The sequence below is a fragment of the Chenopodium album genome, chromosome 5, assembly GCF_948465745.1.
Source record: "Chenopodium album chromosome 5, dcCheAlbu1.1, whole genome shotgun sequence".
NCBI classification, from domain to species: Eukaryota; Viridiplantae; Streptophyta; class Magnoliopsida; order Caryophyllales; family Amaranthaceae; genus Chenopodium; species Chenopodium album.
The window spans coordinates 67,708,727-67,726,180 of NC_137838.1; the positions used below are offsets into that span (position 1 = coordinate 67,708,727).

A 17,454-nucleotide genomic window follows, 5' to 3' on the forward strand; every position below is an offset into this window, starting at 1 on the left:
AGGTGTTGGTAGTATCCCAAAAATACTCAAACAATGCGCGAACGACTGTCGCACCGCAACCCCGGGGGCTGCAAAACCCTACGACTGCCGAATAAAAGTCCACTAAACCAGCCGATTCCCATAAGGCGTTCATAGCAGGATCCCTCGTGATAATCTGGTGAAGTCGAGGAAATAAATCTCCGGCTCCAGAACCGTGGTGGCGAAGCGTGCCGTCAACTATGCCGGCGAGTGGGCGATGAAAAACGTGGTTCTCATGACAGAAAACCAACTGGTCTGGAGTCCACATAGGTGGAACCCACCTACCTCTACCCGTAGAGGCCCGAGGCTCATATTCTAAGACGTCGTCGTCCATACCCTCGGGAATCGTGGGAGTGTCCTCCCGAAAAGCCTGACGCCGGCCATGGCTAGAAAGATCGCGATCCCGTCGCCTAGGCATGCTATTTTAAAAATAAAAATCGAAATGCTTAGCATCATTTCCTAAGACATTTAGTTCGAGTTGCATTTTAATAAAAAATCTAAATGCTTAGCATCACTTCCTAAGTTATTTAGTTATTTATCGCATTATACGCTAAATTTTTACCTCAAGGCTAAAAATTGGCAAAATAATGGAATTATTTATAGTATTTAGTTTCTCCATGACGAACTAATATTATGTTCTCCTAATTTCATGATACTATGTTCTCCATGACAATGTAGTACACACACAATACAAAGCATGTCTCAAAATTGCACAAAAACAATAGATCGACGCAACATAGCATATTTTACAGGATCTACAACCAACATGTCATCATTTCAAGTGCAAAAGAAACAACATGAACAACAAGGAACACCATTTACCACAAGTAGTACCAAAAATGGTGATTTTGCTCAATTCTTCACCAAATCATGCAATTTTTGTCTCAAATCTCTCACAAACACGCATACATACATGTGCAAGAAAATTCATAGCAAGAATTTCAACATAAACCACAAAATCAAAAAATCCCCAAATTGATTTTTAAGGGTTTTCATGAAATTAGTCATTTAAAGCAAATTCGAGGCAAAATCAAGGGAAACTTACATAGATCCTTGTAGAGAATCGAAAATGAGGAAAGTTGCAAAAAATTAGAGCAGAATTGATGAAGATTTGAGCTCCAAAAGCTCGAAAAACCGTGAAGATCATAGCAGCCGCCGCGACACGGTCAGGCGACGCCGCGACACGGTGAGCAAATGACGTGTCACGGGAATAAATTCTATGTCACGGTGAGTCCATGGGTCGCCGGAGCTTCGATAAACGAGAACAGAAGCACGGCAGTGAGCAGCGACGAGCAGCAGCAAATTTCAGCGAAAAAAAAATAAAATAAAAAGAAGAGGAAAACGCAGAACCACCGTGACATGGGGAGTGATCTCCGTCTGACGGGAACTAACTCCGAGCGCCGGTGAGCCACCGCCGAGGCACAGGAATCCGAGCAGTTAAAAAAAGAAAAAATTTTGAGTGAAAACAGGACAAGAAAGAGAAATGGTGAATGAGCAAAATGGGAGAAATGGTTGATATTTAAAGCCAAAAGTAACCGTTGCATGACCCCGTTACCGTTCCACATTTTCCATTATTAAGCAACGGTGTTCAGGCGCGTGAAAAGAAGCGCGTGGAATTTTTTTTTTTATTCCAAAAATTCCCGTGAAATGGGAATTGCTCCCGTTTGACGGCAAATTACTACCGTGTCACGGGATGTGTCCACATGGAACGAGGTTCAGGATGTTATTTTGCACATTTTTCGAAGCTAGCAGCGAATATTTCTGGTATTTTTGACCAAAATTGCACGATTTTCAGCGCAAATTGGACAGTTAATTTTTCGGTAAAATTACGCGGAAAATTCTAACTGACGGTTAGAAGGTACCAAAATTACTATTTTGCCCCTAGAAGCATTAAAGTCATTTTGTCGATATTTTAAAGCACCTAATATGGTCGGATAATCGACTTGAAGGTGTGAATCATCTGCGGCCCATGTTCGGGGATAATCGAACCATCATACACTTGCAAATTTCAGCGATTACAGTAGTCGTCGGCTTTCCTCAAGCATGGAAAGCGTTATCGGTGGATTTTTCTTCAAGTATAGAAAACCGCCAAGTCGGCTTTCCTCAAGCTTGGAAAGCTTTATCGGTGGATTTTTCTTCAAGTATAGAAAACCACCAAGTCAGCTTTCCTCAAGCTTGGAAAGCGTTATCGGTGGATTTTTCTTCAAGCATAGAAAACCGCCAAATTCCTTTGTCGGCTTTCCTCAAGCATGGAAAGCATTATCGGTGGATTTCTTCAAGCATAGAAAAACGCCAAAATCATATGTCGACTTTCCTCAAGCATGGAAAGTATCGTCCGATAGGTTTCTTCAGGCTTAGAAAACTACCAAACTCCTCAGTCGGCTTTCCTCAGGCATGGAAAGCGTTTCAACGAACGTTATCCAGTGGATTCCTTCAAGCATAGGAAGCTGCCAAACTCATTTGTCACCAATACACTGGTACTAGATACGTATTCTATCCTTTAACTCTTTTATCTGTAGAACTAACATTTTTCTACAGGTATCGGCGTATACAGAGTGATTTAGGATCGCAGAACGTCTTAAATCATTCTCCGTCCCTATCGACTACTTTGACTATCGTTTTCGAAACTGACGTTTCTACAAACTTAGTTAAAGTGGGGGCTTCTGTAGACACCTAAAAATGTCTCCCCAAAACCAAACCCGATGATGAACAACTTTTCACCGCCACTATTGGTCGGGTCCAGTATTTAATCCCGAGAGTGCTTAAAAAATCGTATTTAATTAAATTCGTATTTTTAAACAGTCCATGGATTAGTCTTGATGTTTGGTAAAAGCATAGTTTTAATTTCAGCCCAAACTTATTATTTAATTTTAGCCCAGACCTTTTTTATTTATTGTTTTATTATTTATTTTTGGCCCAAACCTTTTATTTAATTATTTTCTTATTTTAGCCCAAATAATAATAAATCAGAAAAGGCCCGAAATTATCAATCGACACTTAAAATGTTGAACGAAATTAGGGTTAAAAATGTATTTAGACGGAAAAGCGGGCTGGGAATTCCCGCGCCACGGCAGGTACCCACCGTGTCACGAGAATCATTCCCGTCTGACGGTGGAATTTCCCGTGACACGGGAAACCTGCTGTGACACGGGAATTTCTGTGTCCTTTCCGCGTAAACCCTTGACGCGTTTTCTTCCCTGTTTACTAAAAATTTCCCGCATCACACTAAAACTGCACCGTGTCACGAGAATGTTTCCCGTTTGACGGTGGGTTTTCCCGTGTCACGGTTCAGTTTGCCGTGTCGCGGGATACTTTTTTAGGGTTTTTATCATTTTAGGGTTTCGTGTGCTCCCTCAGCACATTTTCTCTATAAATACCCCCTCATTTCTTATGTACGGGGCATCAATTAATTCTCTATTTTTCTCTCTTCTATGCTTTAGCCTAAACACTAGCCTACCCTTCTTATTTCAAAATTCCTTCTTCAAGTACTCCAAGGAGTCCATACTTTACTCGTGGTTTTGTCCTTAAGCCAAGGCGTGAAAGGTATAACTGTTTGAGGGTTTGGCCCTAAATCAACTCTACTTTATTTAATTTAATTTAGTTATTGTTTTATTATTATTTCCTTGAAGTTACTAACTCGTTTATTATTTTGTAGTTGCAAACAAACAGAATCAAAGTAAGAATTATGTTCCTTTTATTTCTATTATTTTTCTAACGATTTTATATTGTTGGAATTATTGTTAAATTGCTTCCAATATTAATGGTAATTCTATTATTTTTATTGATCACTATATTGCATGTTTAAAGGGAATATGTAATTGAAAATCACGCCTAATAAGATAATTTGGACAACCGTTTTAGGTTCCTTTTTAATCTTGTTATTTAATTCAAGTGATCACAAGTATTTTAGAATTATGTGTTGCATTAATATTCAACCAATTTAGCCTAATAATAGTTTGGAGCAAATTGAATATTTTGTTTGTATGCCTTTGAGATCGCAGGAATCAATTTTCACTATAAGAATCGAGTAGAGGTCAATACGGGCGAATGTGACTCCATGACTCACTTCGTACCATCATCCCCGATCCTCCTTTCGTGGTTCCGAACCATATGGAGTTAGTAATCTCATGGATTATGAATGGGGTGTAACCTTCACGGGTCAATCGTTGTTGCCTTCGTTGTCCCTTTATCATGGTTGCCTTTTATGATCCGTGAACGGTTTACAAGTTCCTTAAAAACTTGTTGGCGGCTCCCTACTTTCCTTGTCCCTAATCGTATTATGTCAATTCCCACTTCCTATGAGTGCCAAGCATATTCACACATGCTTTTAACGTAAGCGCACTTCGAACGACGCCTACAATCATTGCTCTTGCTGCATATAATAAATGGAGTTTGTTCCAGCTTGATGTCAACAATGCCTTCTTACATGGCACTCTTGATGTGGTTGTGTACATGAGAGTCCCTGAAGGCGTTCCCAATCCTTCTGGTAAAGTGTGTCCGCTTAGGAAGTCTTTATATGGGATTAAACAAGCTTCGCGTTAGTGGTTTGCTAAACTCCTAGCTGAGCTCATATTCCTTGGTTATTCTCAATCTCATTAGGACAACAACCTTTTCATTAAGAAATATGGCATTTGCACTACCTTGGTTGCAGTATATGTTGATGACATTATTATTTCAGGTAGTGATTTGAGTAGCATCAACTCCTTGAAGACTCACTTACATCAAATCTTCACTATCAAAGATCAGGGAAAGTTACAATACTTTCTAGGAATAGAAGTTAGCTTTTTGGATTTTGGTATTCCTCTCACTCAGAAGAAATTCACCAAGGAGTTACTTGAAGCCTCTAGTATTTACGATTTCAAGAAGGTGATGGTGATGATCTGCCTCTTCACATAAAACTCTCAGCTGATGATGGTGATTTTTTACTTGATCCTGAGTATTATGGGAAAATGGTAGGAAAACTTAATTCCTTACCAGTACAAGACCAAAATTTTCTTATACTGTTAAAAGTTTGAGCCAGTTTCTTGAAGAGCCAAGATCTTCTCATCTTTTGGCCCTACATCATACTCTCAATTATGTTGTTGCTAGTGCTGGAAAGGGCATTTTACTTAATGGTAAAGCCACGCCAGTCCTTCAAGCATACTTCAACTCAGACTGGGGTTCTTGTCCAGACAGTCGAAGGTCTATTACTGGTTTTGTTGTTATGCTTGGTAGTTCCCCTATTTGGTGGAAGTCTAAGAAACAAGGTACTAGCTCAAAATCTTCAAGTGAGGCTGAATATCGTGCCATGGCAGTTGCAACAAGTGAAATTACTTGGTTGGTTAACTTGCTTGAGGAACTTGATGTTGATCATTTGAGACCACTTGTTCTACATTATGATAATCAAAGTGTTATTCATATAGCTAGGAACTCTGTGTTCCATGAACGTACCAAGCACATCGAGATTGATTGACACTTTACATGTGACAAGGTTCTTGAGGGGTTAATATAATTGACCTATGTTCCTACCTCAACTCAACTTGCATATGTTTTTACAAAGGTTCTGGTCTATTACTGGTTTTGTTGTTATGCTTGGTAGTTCCCCTATTTGGTGGAAGTCTAAGAAACAAGGTACTAGCTCAAAATCTTCAAGTGAGGCTGAATATCGTGCCATGGCAGTTGCAACAAGTGAAATTACTTGGTTGGTTAACTTGCTTGAGGAACTTGATGTTGATCATTTGAGACCACTTGTTCTACATTATGATAATCAAAGTGTTATTCATATAGCTAGGAACCCTGTGTTCCATGAACGTACCAAGCACATCGAGATTGATTGACACTTTACACGTGACAAGGTTCTTGAGGGGTTAATATAATTGACCTATGTTCCTACCTCAACTCAACTTGCATATGTTTTTACAAAGGTTCTGCCTTCTGCACAATAGGATCTCTTGTTATCCAAACTTGGCATGACTTTACCTATGCCAATTTTTTTTTGGGGGGGGGGGATGTTGAATACAGGCCCAACAGTTCAGATTCCAAAAGCTTCCTTTAAGAAACGATCTTCCTAGCTGGAAAATTAGTTATAACAGAATTTGTCCAACTTGGCACGCATTCTGTTATGATGTAATATTTAGTGCTAAGATATTTTATTGTAAGTATCTAGACTATAAATAGTTGTATTCTTCCCCATTTATCATTATTCAGAAAATACACAAAAATTCCATAAAGTTTCTCTCTCTTTTGTTCAATTTTGTTCTTCTTTTTCTCTGTTTGTAACAAGCACTTAGTACAAAGTTTATGAACTACAAAATTTTCATCATCCTTCGATAACCAAACAAGGAAGTGACTTTGTAATCTAGATCATAAAATCTACAATTGCAAATATTCAACAATTGACTAGTACTTGGATTAAAGACTACTAAGAAATTATGAACTTAGACTCCTATAGAAGTTCGACTCAATTAAACAGATGGCCTCATACATAGAACATGCCATTTATGATCAATTAACATAACATTTTTATAATTAATACAAAATAAATAATGTCTTAAATTCTTAATTACCCCCTCCGTCCTTTTGTTAGAATCTCACTTCTCTTTATTATGTGAGTAATAAATGTTAGAAATGATACTCTAATAAAAGGACGGAAGGAGTACTAATTACATGACTTCTAACTAGGGTTGTTCATCGGTCCAAGATCGGACCGGACCAGACCAACCCGGACCGAAGACCGAAATTTAGAATTTTAAAACCGAAGATCGGACCGATTAAGCTAGGACCAAACCTAGACTATACCAAAAGAATCGGTCCAAAACCCGGATCAGACCGCTTTGGACCGATTTAATAACTTTTTTAAAAAGAATACTAATTTTTTAATAATTTTATGGAAAACTCGAAAAAAGTAAAGGAAAATCTACACTTTAACATCTTTTTTTTTGTATATTTAGTACAACAAGCTCATATATTTAAAGTTTTCTACGCTTATTAAGAAAAATCTTAACCATTATTTAAGATTTCACGCATATTTTTAATAAATAAATCGGTTCGGTCCAAGACCGGTTTATAGGGTTTTGGATCGGACCGAACCGTACCGATGATCGAAAAATAAATTTCTAAACTCGAAGACCGGACTGATCGGTACGGGCCGTTTTATAAACACCCCTACTTCTAACTGACTACATATTAGTCATCCTTTATATTTTTTTATATTAAAAAAAAAAAAAAAAAAAAAAAAAAAAAAAAAAAAAACCTACATAATATCAAGCAGCTTTAAAAACACAGTTATATGTTCTTTCCGTGTGTTTTTCCTAAAAGACTTGATGTACCAAGCTTGGAACAACCGCCTCTACCTATAAAATATCAGTTCATCTTATTCCACTCTTTTCATCGATCTCTTTCCCCTTTATCAACCAAAGCCCCCCCCCCCCCCCTCAAAAAAAACAATTAAACAAAACACCAAGGAGGTTTTTTTTTTTTTTTTCTTACAACGGTTTAAATAGATATAAAAATATTACAAACTACAAGCCTTGGTAGCTCCACTATTACAAAGAGAAAATATTAAAGAGGTGTTTGGTTCAATGAAATGGAATAATAAGTTGTTAAATATCACCCTCGAATATCTAACTAACGCCCGCAAAATAAAATAAAATTACGTATTTATCCTTATAATAACGATTATAAAAATAATTCATTTTTCCTGAATTTCACACTTATACTGTACACAAAACATTTTACCGTTCTCTCTATTGGTCAACGGCCACCAACGCTCATCGGTCAACCACCCCAACCACCGTGAGTTTCAAAATCAAACAAATTTTTTAAATTTTGCAAAATCAAATTCGTTAGACCTTATGGACAACGATGAAATACCAAAAACACAACCTTAGACGCTCGCCAAAGGCTCGTCGAACCGTACGGAATCAGTACGTCGCGATAATTTTTTTTAAAAAAATCGAAACCCAGAAAACGCCTAGGATTTTCAAATACCCTAGGCTAAAACATCTTAGGCTATTCGAAAAAAACTAGGCGTTTCAGCCTAGGGTATTCTAAAAAAACTAGGTGTCTCACCTCAAACGCCCAGATTTTTCATACAACCACACGGTTGTTCGCACGAACTAAGTGTTTGAGCCTAGGACGTTCGAAAAATCTAGGCATTTGCCGCAAATTCTAAAAGAAAAAAAAACCTTTTCTCCGTCGGCGACCCACTTCCCTTTGTCCTTACTCGTCATTACCGCGGTTGTGTAAATCATGAAACCGGAGGTAAGGAGTTGGTGTTCAAAAGAGGAGGAGGATTGGTGATGGGGGTAGTGGTTGGTAGTATGAAGAGGTGGTGGTGGTTGTTGTTGTTTAGAGAGTGAATAAGGAGTGAGGGTTTGGAGGGGTGTAAATTGAGGGGTAATTTATTTTTTTTGATAAAAGGGTAAATTTGTAATTTCATTTTACTTTGTGGGCGTTAGTTAGATATTCGAGCGCGACGTTTAGCTTTCCACATAATAATTGAACAAGATTTTTTTTTATTTTTATTTTTTATTTTTTTATTTTTTTTCTTTTTTTATTATTTTTTTGAGAAGAGAATTTTTTTTTAAGAGGAAAGCATATATTATTATTCCTTTTAATTAGGGGTGTCCAATATTCGGACTCCAGTCCAAAATCCAATACAACCCAGTCTAAATAAGCTATTCGGATTGGAGTTTTTTTAATTTGGATTGGATTTGGACTCAAAAATTTTGAAATTCGAATTGGATTTGGACTCTAATTTTTTAAGCCCAAAAAGTTCAATCCAGTCCAAATAATCCGAATTTATAAATAAATATATAAAAATTAATAGTAATAGTAATAGTATAAACCTCAACCCATATAGCATTAGAAAGCCCAAACACAATAGCCCAAATCCGCCAAATCCCCTCATTACGATTTAAAGTTTGTTTTATTTATCGAAGTTAGGATTCTTTTGAATTTCGTAGGACATTTTTTTTATTATTATTATTATTAATTCGGATTGGATCGGACTGGATTTGGACTATGAGATTTTAATTTCGATTGGATTGGATTTTGAAAACTTTGGATTTGGATTTGGACTATAAAATGAGAGTCCAAATATATTTCAGATTGGATTGGACTAGGCTTCAGTCCAATCCAAAGTTCAAACGGACACCCCTACTTTTAATAGTTCAGGATGATTCTATTTAAAAAAAAAAAAAAAAAAAAAGTTATGTAAGATTTGAATAGCAACCCGTCCAATGTAAGAGATTGCCATTCCTATGCATCAGCTAACAAACCCAATCAACAACTATTAAGATAATTTCAAAAATGTTAATAAGTTGATCTTTTACTTCTTTTGCAAGATTTTACGGAATTGCTCATTTATTTACTTATTTATTTATTTTAGGAAATTTCTAAACCTAGTACTACTATATGCTTGGGGGCCAAGCAAATTATCCCTATAAATAGAGGGATAAACAAACACAAAATTAATCACCCCATCAAACTATGCAATTAATAGGTCCACCAATTCTCAGAAGATGTCTATTACCACAACCCCTTCCTGCTGGAAAACCACTCAATCCTACCACAAAACAGCCTTTAACAGTCCCTCAAAATCCTTGTGCTCAACTCTTCTTTGCCATAAACCCGAAAACATCACCGGAAAACCTTATCGAGCTGCTAGACAAGGCTTGGGAGTATGATCCCTCAACCACATTGAAGCTAATATGCTACCTAAGGATTCTCAGAGAAGAGAGATTGTCCTGTAATGAAGGGTTCTATGTGGCAGCCCTTTGGCTTCACAAAAACCACCCGTTAACCCTCGCCTGTAATCTGAGGGACTTGGCTAGTTTTGGATCATTGAGGGATTTTGCTGAGATCCTCTATAGGCTAGTCAAGGAGGGTGAGAATGCAAGAAGTTTTAAGCTGTCGCAAGAGGGTGAAAAGATAGAGATAGCGAGGAGAGCAGTGTGTAAGTATGTTCAGGATCCAGCCTACCGGTTCCTCCATGAACGAGTGTCTGATCTTTTTGCAGATCTCTTGCGTTCAGATGTCGAAACACTCAACTCTTGTATTGCTGAAGCCCTAAGCTTTGCAGCAAGAGATTGCCCTTCAATTGACTCCTCGTGTGATAGGCATACCCTCTTGTGCGAGAGCATTGCTAAAAAGGTTTTTCCTCGGGAATCAGACCCGAATTATGAAGGCATTGAAGACATACATTATGCCTATCAGGTCCGGAATAGATTAAGGAAAGAGGTTCTAGGACCGCTCAGAATAGCATTAGGGAAAGAATCACAAGTAAGACTGATAGGCAGTGACAAACAAGTCCAAAACAGTACATTGTTCTTCATGAAGAAAGCTTACCAGAAGATGCTGAAGACGAAGGACACTGCAAGCAAGTTAAGGTATTACCAGATGATATCGTCAATGTTTCTTAAGACTAATGGTGAACTGAGGTATTTCTCTTCGACTCCGCTCAGTATAATAGCTTCTCTAACTGAAGAGAACATTGGAGTGAAAGAGTTAGAATGGAAGCGAATGGTGCAAGTCTTTTCAGGTACAGGGAAACTGAGGAGCTCCCTTGCTGTTTGTGACATCTCAGACAAGATGAAAGGTACTACAAAAAATGTCTGTATCTCGATGGGGTTATTGATTTCTGAACTAAGCAACGAGTGGTGGAAGGGAACTGTATACGGGTTCCATCAATTGCCGAAGGTTTGCAAAATTGAAGGGGAAGATCTTCAATCTAAGGTTAATTTCATGAAACAGCTGAAGTGCACTGAGAGGGTGAATATTGAAACTATTCTCAATCAAGTATTGCAATCAGCTGTTGCACATAAACTGCATAAACAGGAAATGGTGGAGAGAATTTTTGTTTTCACCAATAAGGAATTCAGGAAATCAGTTGACAGCAGTTGGGGGTGGAATTACAGAGCTGTTTGGGAAAATTACCAGAAGTTTGGCTACGATCAGGTGCCCGAGATTGTGTTCTGGAACATTGAGGGTTTCAATGATGGTCCTCCTACAATTAAGGCTGTTTTCCATAACAGATTGCTGACAATCAATGGTTTCTCGAGAAGTTTGTTTGCTTTCTTCCTGCATGACGACGCTGTTTGGAGATCTGCAGAAATCAAGTCAGTCACAACTGCAGAGGATGTAATGAGAATAACCCTTTCAGGAAAAGAATACCAAAATCTTGTTGTACTTGACTGATGTAAAACGCCTATTATAAATAAAATAAGGGTTTTTCTATACAGTGCCCCTGAGGTATTGACTTTTCCAACCTGTGCCCATCCATTTTCAAAATTCTACACTGTACCCCCAAGGTACCTTTAGTGTCTACGACGTAACCCTACCCTAATCCTCCGTTAACTTAAGTTAACTTTCCAATAAATTTAAAAAAAAAAAAAAACCCAAACACCTCTTACCTCCCTCACAATTATCCACCAGCCACCACTTCCCCTCCAGCCACACCTCCAGCCGCCACCGTCGCACCCCAAAAGCGTCGATCTATAATCTTGCATTAAGACTTAGAACTGATCCTGTTTTTTTTTTTTTTTAACTGTTTACACAAGCTTGAAATATAGTGAAGGAGGGAGAGAGGGGTCTTAAAGGTACCCCAATTCCTTATTGCTCCGACACATCAAATTGAAGCAATTTGAGGGGTCTTAACGGGGTAGTACACTAGCACAGAGGTGTTGAGAAAGGAGAGTAAAGAAGGCAATTTTGTGCTCAAACCCACATATATATATATATGGTTCAATTGGTCGAATCTGGGCATGAAGAACGATTGGTGGTGCGGTCGCGGCTCAGTTGAGAGAGAAGGAGAGAAGAGGGTGACGCGCGCGGGGGTGGGTCGATGAGAGTAGAGCGCGGCTCGGTGGTGCGGCTGGAGATGCGGTGGTGGCGCGGTTGGAGGTGTAGTGGTGGCTGGTGGGTAGTTGTGAGGGAGGAGAGAGAGGTGTTTGGGGTTTTGTTTTGTTTTTTTTTTATTTATTTATTTATTTTGAAGTTAACGGAATGTTAACTTAAGTTAACGGAAAGATTAAGGTAGGGTTACATTGTAGACACTAAAGGTAACTTGAGGGTACAACGTGGAATTTTTAAAATGGGTGGGCACAGCTTGGAAAAGTCAATATCTCAGGGGCACTGTATAGAAAAACCCATAAAATAACGTTGGTGTTTCAGAATTCTATGTAGTTGATAACAGTATCTATCCACTATAGTAAACTTCCAAAATAACACAAAATTGTTTAGAACTGAAGATAAAATTAAATTATCACAAATTCACAACCACCATAACTAGCAATGGATCATGCTTTGCATTCTACTCATCCATTTCACAAACACTGCTTTGAAAAGTTGTAACATCAGGATCAATAACATATTCCTCCAACAAAATTCACAAAAACGAAATAGTTCAAGACTTGAACTCCAAAACTGCCAGATAAAAGTTTGAATCATCAACAAATTCCTTTAGCACAAATAAATGGTTAGATGCAACCTTCTCCAAAGTCATCTTCTCGGGTAAGTCAGACACAACGACATCAGGGTATTGTTGTCGTTGCTGCTCTAATGACTGCCTACCTTGGAGATGACTGATCACCACTCTTGCACCTGCAAGTGCAATGACTCATCAACAGTACTTTAGGACTAGTTTGAATTTTTTTCCTTTGTCTTCAAAAAATAGACAGGAGTTGCGATTAAAAATTAATAATCAAATCGACATAAGAGATGATATGAGATATTTACCCGGTGCACAGCGACTAGCAAGTGTTTTGAAGATCTCGTCGAGTTTAAAAGGCAAACCTGGCAAGAAATAAAGGAAAACAACATCCAAGGGAGCCCACTTGTCAGGTACATATATTAATTCTCCTTGCCAACACTTAACTTTGTCATGCCTCTCTTTAATACATGCAAGTGATAGGAGGGACTCATGAACGATTAGCAAAAGTTGGGATGGAGAAGAGTTGACCAACTGATCAACAAATTCATCTGAACCTATAGAAACCAGGACCTTTGAGGTCTCCACAATTTTTCCAGCAGAGATGATTTGGTCAGTCTTATTGTTATGTTCTTCCTTAGAACTTGTGCTGCCAGATTCAAGGAATGACCAATCTTTCTCAACTAACTCATCAAAGTTCATAACAGCAACAACCCCTTCTTGTGGAGTTGCAGCACAAACTAATGAGTAGCATACATGGGGAGAATAAAACTGATTATAGGAAACTCCAACAGAGCGACGAGGATAACTGCATCGGCTTTGAGAATACTGGTGGAGGCAATTAGAATGGAGTATTAATCTATTAGAAAGTGGAGGTTGTGGGTAGGATGATGGACACAAGAAAGATGAGGATAATGAGAAAGAATTCATGATATCGACGTACTAAATTTATTCCTTAATTGAATATGGCCAGGCTAATGAAAGCATATAAACATATATCAGCTAGATCCCTGCATACCAAACGTACACTGTCTGTTCATCTTCAGGATTCATCAGCCCTACAACTGTAGAAATGTGCATGTTAACACTTCACATTGACAAGTATCCCACCTTTTTATTACACAACATTTCTCTAAGAAATTCTGGTTATGTAAATAAACCACAGGATGTTTAGAGATAATCGATTATCTATTTAGCAGGCAAACACAACTCAATGTAAGTCATTTTCTCAAACAAAAAACGCAAATTTACTGATAACGATCATAGAGCGAGCAGTACACACCCCCACAAAATTATAGATGCATAGCCATATATGTACTCCCTCCATTTTCAAATACTCGCTTTATTTCAAAGTAATTAAATATGGATTGATAGTATTGCAGATACGAGGTGTAATAGTATGTCAAATTGAGCAAATAAAAAGACTCAAGAACCATACTATTGAGAGTATCAACAACATGTTTCCCTTTAAATCTGTAACCCATTTCTTATCCATATAATCTTAAGGATTGAATAAATAAGCGAAAATATAAATTAGGAAGAATACCAAGTTCCTTAAATTGAAGGGATACAAGTTGAATTGAAGTATAATAAGTTAACAGATGCAGCAAAACAACCAGCAGCAAATTAGCAACGCAATTTGACTCCATTATCAGTGATAAAGTGTTCTTAACAGGTATATGTTTGAGTTTACATTCATGGGTTTTGCAACAAATTAGCAACCCAATTTGACCCCATTATCAAATTAAATTCTTCTAGTAGTAAATAAATTTCATAATTCAATCCTAACATTAAAGGGTTCTGCGATACGTTAACAACTAATTTTAATACAATTATTAAATTAGGCTCATAATTTACTTCTCGTTTGTAATTAGAACCAATAGTTCATAAATTCGAACCCTAACTTTACTATACTGATAAAAAGGAAAAAAAAAAACACAAGTTACCTCAGAAGCTGCTTCAATGGAGGACAGAAATATCAATGGAGAATGTGGAGTGTGCTTCAATAGAAATTGAGAAAGAGAGGGAGATAAAGAAATATCCGTTTCCTTTTTATTTATTTTTTTTAATTTTTTTATTTTTTGGTCATTATTTTACCCAAGTAGAGAAGTACTCCGTCCATTTCCTTTTGTTCTTTACATTTAAAATTATCGGTGATTATTTAGGAAAATTAATAAAGTGAGTACAATCAATCATTTTTTTTTCATTATGTTTTTGTCATTATAATTTATTGGGAGATGTTAAAGGAGACTAATTTTTTTTTTTTTTAAAGAAGTCCTAAAGGACATTAAATTTCATTAATAATAGTCATACGGCATATACAATTGACAATTAACGATAATGAAAACGAATTTAACAAAATCAAACAAGAATTAATCGGGGAAGGGCTAAGAATCCAAATACATAAATATAACAATTCGGCACATTCTCGGTTCGTTGTCTCATACAACTTTTTGAGTGGATCCGTCGCCGCTTCGCAATTTTGTAAGAAAGTAAATTCTTGTGTTGATTCCGTAACCCGAATCCGAGCCATAATCAATAGTAGCCCTTTATATTCTTACATCATCAATCCGAACCAACTTTTCTCCACCAATCAGAATCTATACTCTATACTTAGTATTTAAAAACACAAACCACAAATTTTTCATATGACACATGACATCATAATTCACAAGTCACTCATCACTCCATATGCCACATGTCATTTCCCTTAATATTTATGTTTAAGTCTTTATGCATTATACAACTTGCAAATTCAAGTAAGAAAATGAAGTGTTTCATTTACACCATAATAAAATAATATTTTAATTAATACACATTACATAAACATATAAATTATAATAAAAATTGTCTTTTTATCTCCTAGACTTTAAATATAATTTAAAATAATATGTCATTTTATATCCCACAATCTTCACGTGTATATATCTAACTAAATTCCTTCATCTTCTTTCACGGTTCTATCCTCTCTCTTTTTTTCTTTTAAATTTTAGAAATGAAACAATTTTCCTACATATGAAAATAATTAACCCAAGTAACAACCCGTGCATTGAACGGACCAAAAAACTAGTTAAGAAGATGAAAAAGAGGACCAATGCATGGTTAGGTGAATATTTCACCCCAAAAATTTCTGAATTGCATTTTGGCGCTACTTTTTCACCAAAATTAGTGGCGCCTATTTTTCACTTAATAGGACATTTGCAATTCTACTACATATAATTACTCACATTTTTACATCCATAAATTTCAAACATCCTTACTTAGAGTGACATTAAAATTTCAAACACTCTTACATTTAAATTAAAAATAAATAAAAATAAAAATAAAATCGCATCATTGCCTGCTACTGCTAATGGCCTCAGAATTTGATATCAATGTATACTGGTTGCCAAGTGATGAAGAAATTGATGGAGAAATTGGCAATATGGGACTTGATATTGATTTGAATATGATACTAACAGAAGATTTTGTAACACCCCCAAATTACTCTCTAATATTAACAATAATATCCAACTTTAGGGAGTAACATGGAAGTATTACCGCCACGTGATTACGTAAGGCTTAACAGAGTTTTGCCGGGGGAAATAGTACTTAACTTTCATTAATGATAATAATAGTAGTAATAATAGTTTGATACATTTTCAAAGTAACTACACCACTAATACTATGTTTACTAAATTAAACTAGGTGATCACCGTCCATCATTCCCAATGCAGCATATAGTTCACGTTGTCCGATCGCCATCACCTATCTACTTATCAAAATGATAAGTAGGGCCAAGCCAAAACAAAACAAATACGTATTAGCCAAAATGCTAAGTACATACAAATGCTAGACATGTAAAATCAATTTAATTTAATTAAACATGCTTTCGAAGAGATTTAACTTTAATAAATCATAATTTATCCAAACCATTCCTGAATAGGAATTCATGTATAAAAACCTGTCAAAAGAACCAATTTCCGAAATAACCAACTTTCCAAAGATAATTCCGAATAGGATGGATCAGTCCATATTTTCAAAAATCATTTTACCACCTAAGTGTGCACACCCCCAAGCTAGTAACTCCTTTACATAGTGCTATCAAGGGGAAAGACTAGGTCATACAAAGTCCATAGTCTTCAACTTACTCCGCGTAGTGGGAGTTAAAAATCCAAAGATCCAAGGAATAAATCTTGATAAATAAACTTTCCAATATCCCATACTCGGGATAAATTAAAACAATAAAACTTCCTTCTTGAATATCAATACAAGTTTATAATCAACCATATAAAATATTTTAACATTTGAGATAAAACGATTAAAACATGCTTTACCGAAATATATTTCACAATTATTTAAACATGGTTCGAAATCACTTAACATGTAAAACACGTTGCATATAAAAGCCACTTTTTAAAAGATCTAGCCACGTGTACGTACCTTGATCCTTGCACACAAGTACGGAACTCCTAATTTCGAACCCGAAATTCCTCCTATAACAAACCAATAATCCTAATCAAATACTTTTCAACCCATAGACACAAGGACTTAGACTATCGACTTTGACTAGTTGTGCATGAACAACTTATTATTACAACCCTTTTATAAAATTAACACTTGTTTTTATAAAATAAATAATAATAACGATAATAATAAGGAAAATTTGCAAATTACCACCCAAAAATAGTTCCATTTTCTAAATAACCACCCATTAAAAATTTTATTTTAAATTACCACCCATTAAAATAATTAATTACGCAGATTACCACCTTTTTTAAATTTCCGGTTGATTTCAGGCGTGTGGGGCCCACAATCGTTATTTTCCTCCTAAATTATTTTATTTTTTTGTCGATTTCACTATTGTAAGCTACTCAAATACTTAAATCTGATAATCACCTTATTCTCTTCCATTTCTGCCACAATAATTTCAACAACAAATAAACATAAAAGCTTAAAACATGCTTCAATCAATACTACCAGTACTTAATTAAGTGCACAAATTGCAAACACAACTTACCCAGTATAAACAGCAATTCAATGACAAA

The 17,454-nt window shown here is 36.4% G+C and overlaps 2 protein-coding genes and 1 long non-coding RNA gene across 3 annotated transcripts; 1 reads left to right on the top strand and 2 right to left on the bottom strand.

The window, feature by feature from the left end:
• The first annotated feature begins 9,489 nt into the window (after positions 1-9,489).
• Positions 9,490-11,196, top strand: LOC145633048 (uncharacterized). The gene has a single exon (XM_081685355.1). It carries the CDS (start codon positions 9,490-9,492, stop codon positions 11,194-11,196), a length of 1,707 nt encoding a protein of 568 aa, XP_081541481.1.
• A 1,100-nt stretch (positions 11,197-12,296) lies between these two features.
• Positions 12,297-14,529, bottom strand: LOC145630891 (uncharacterized). Its single transcript, XM_081683015.1, has 3 exons — positions 14,374-14,529; positions 12,736-13,491; positions 12,297-12,600 (listed from the first exon to the last, which is right to left on the bottom strand). Exons 2-3 carry the CDS (start codon positions 13,355-13,357, stop codon positions 12,404-12,406), a joined length of 819 nt encoding a protein of 272 aa, XP_081539141.1. The 5' UTR covers positions 13,358-13,491; positions 14,374-14,529; the 3' UTR covers positions 12,297-12,403.
• A 1,483-nt stretch (positions 14,530-16,012) lies between these two features.
• LOC145630892 (uncharacterized) lies at positions 16,013-17,037 on the bottom strand. Its single transcript, XR_014112303.1, has 2 exons — positions 16,850-17,037; positions 16,013-16,178 (listed from the first exon to the last, which is right to left on the bottom strand). It is a non-coding gene; the product is annotated as an uncharacterized LOC145630892 (long non-coding RNA).
• Between the last annotated feature and the right edge of the window lie 417 nt (positions 17,038-17,454).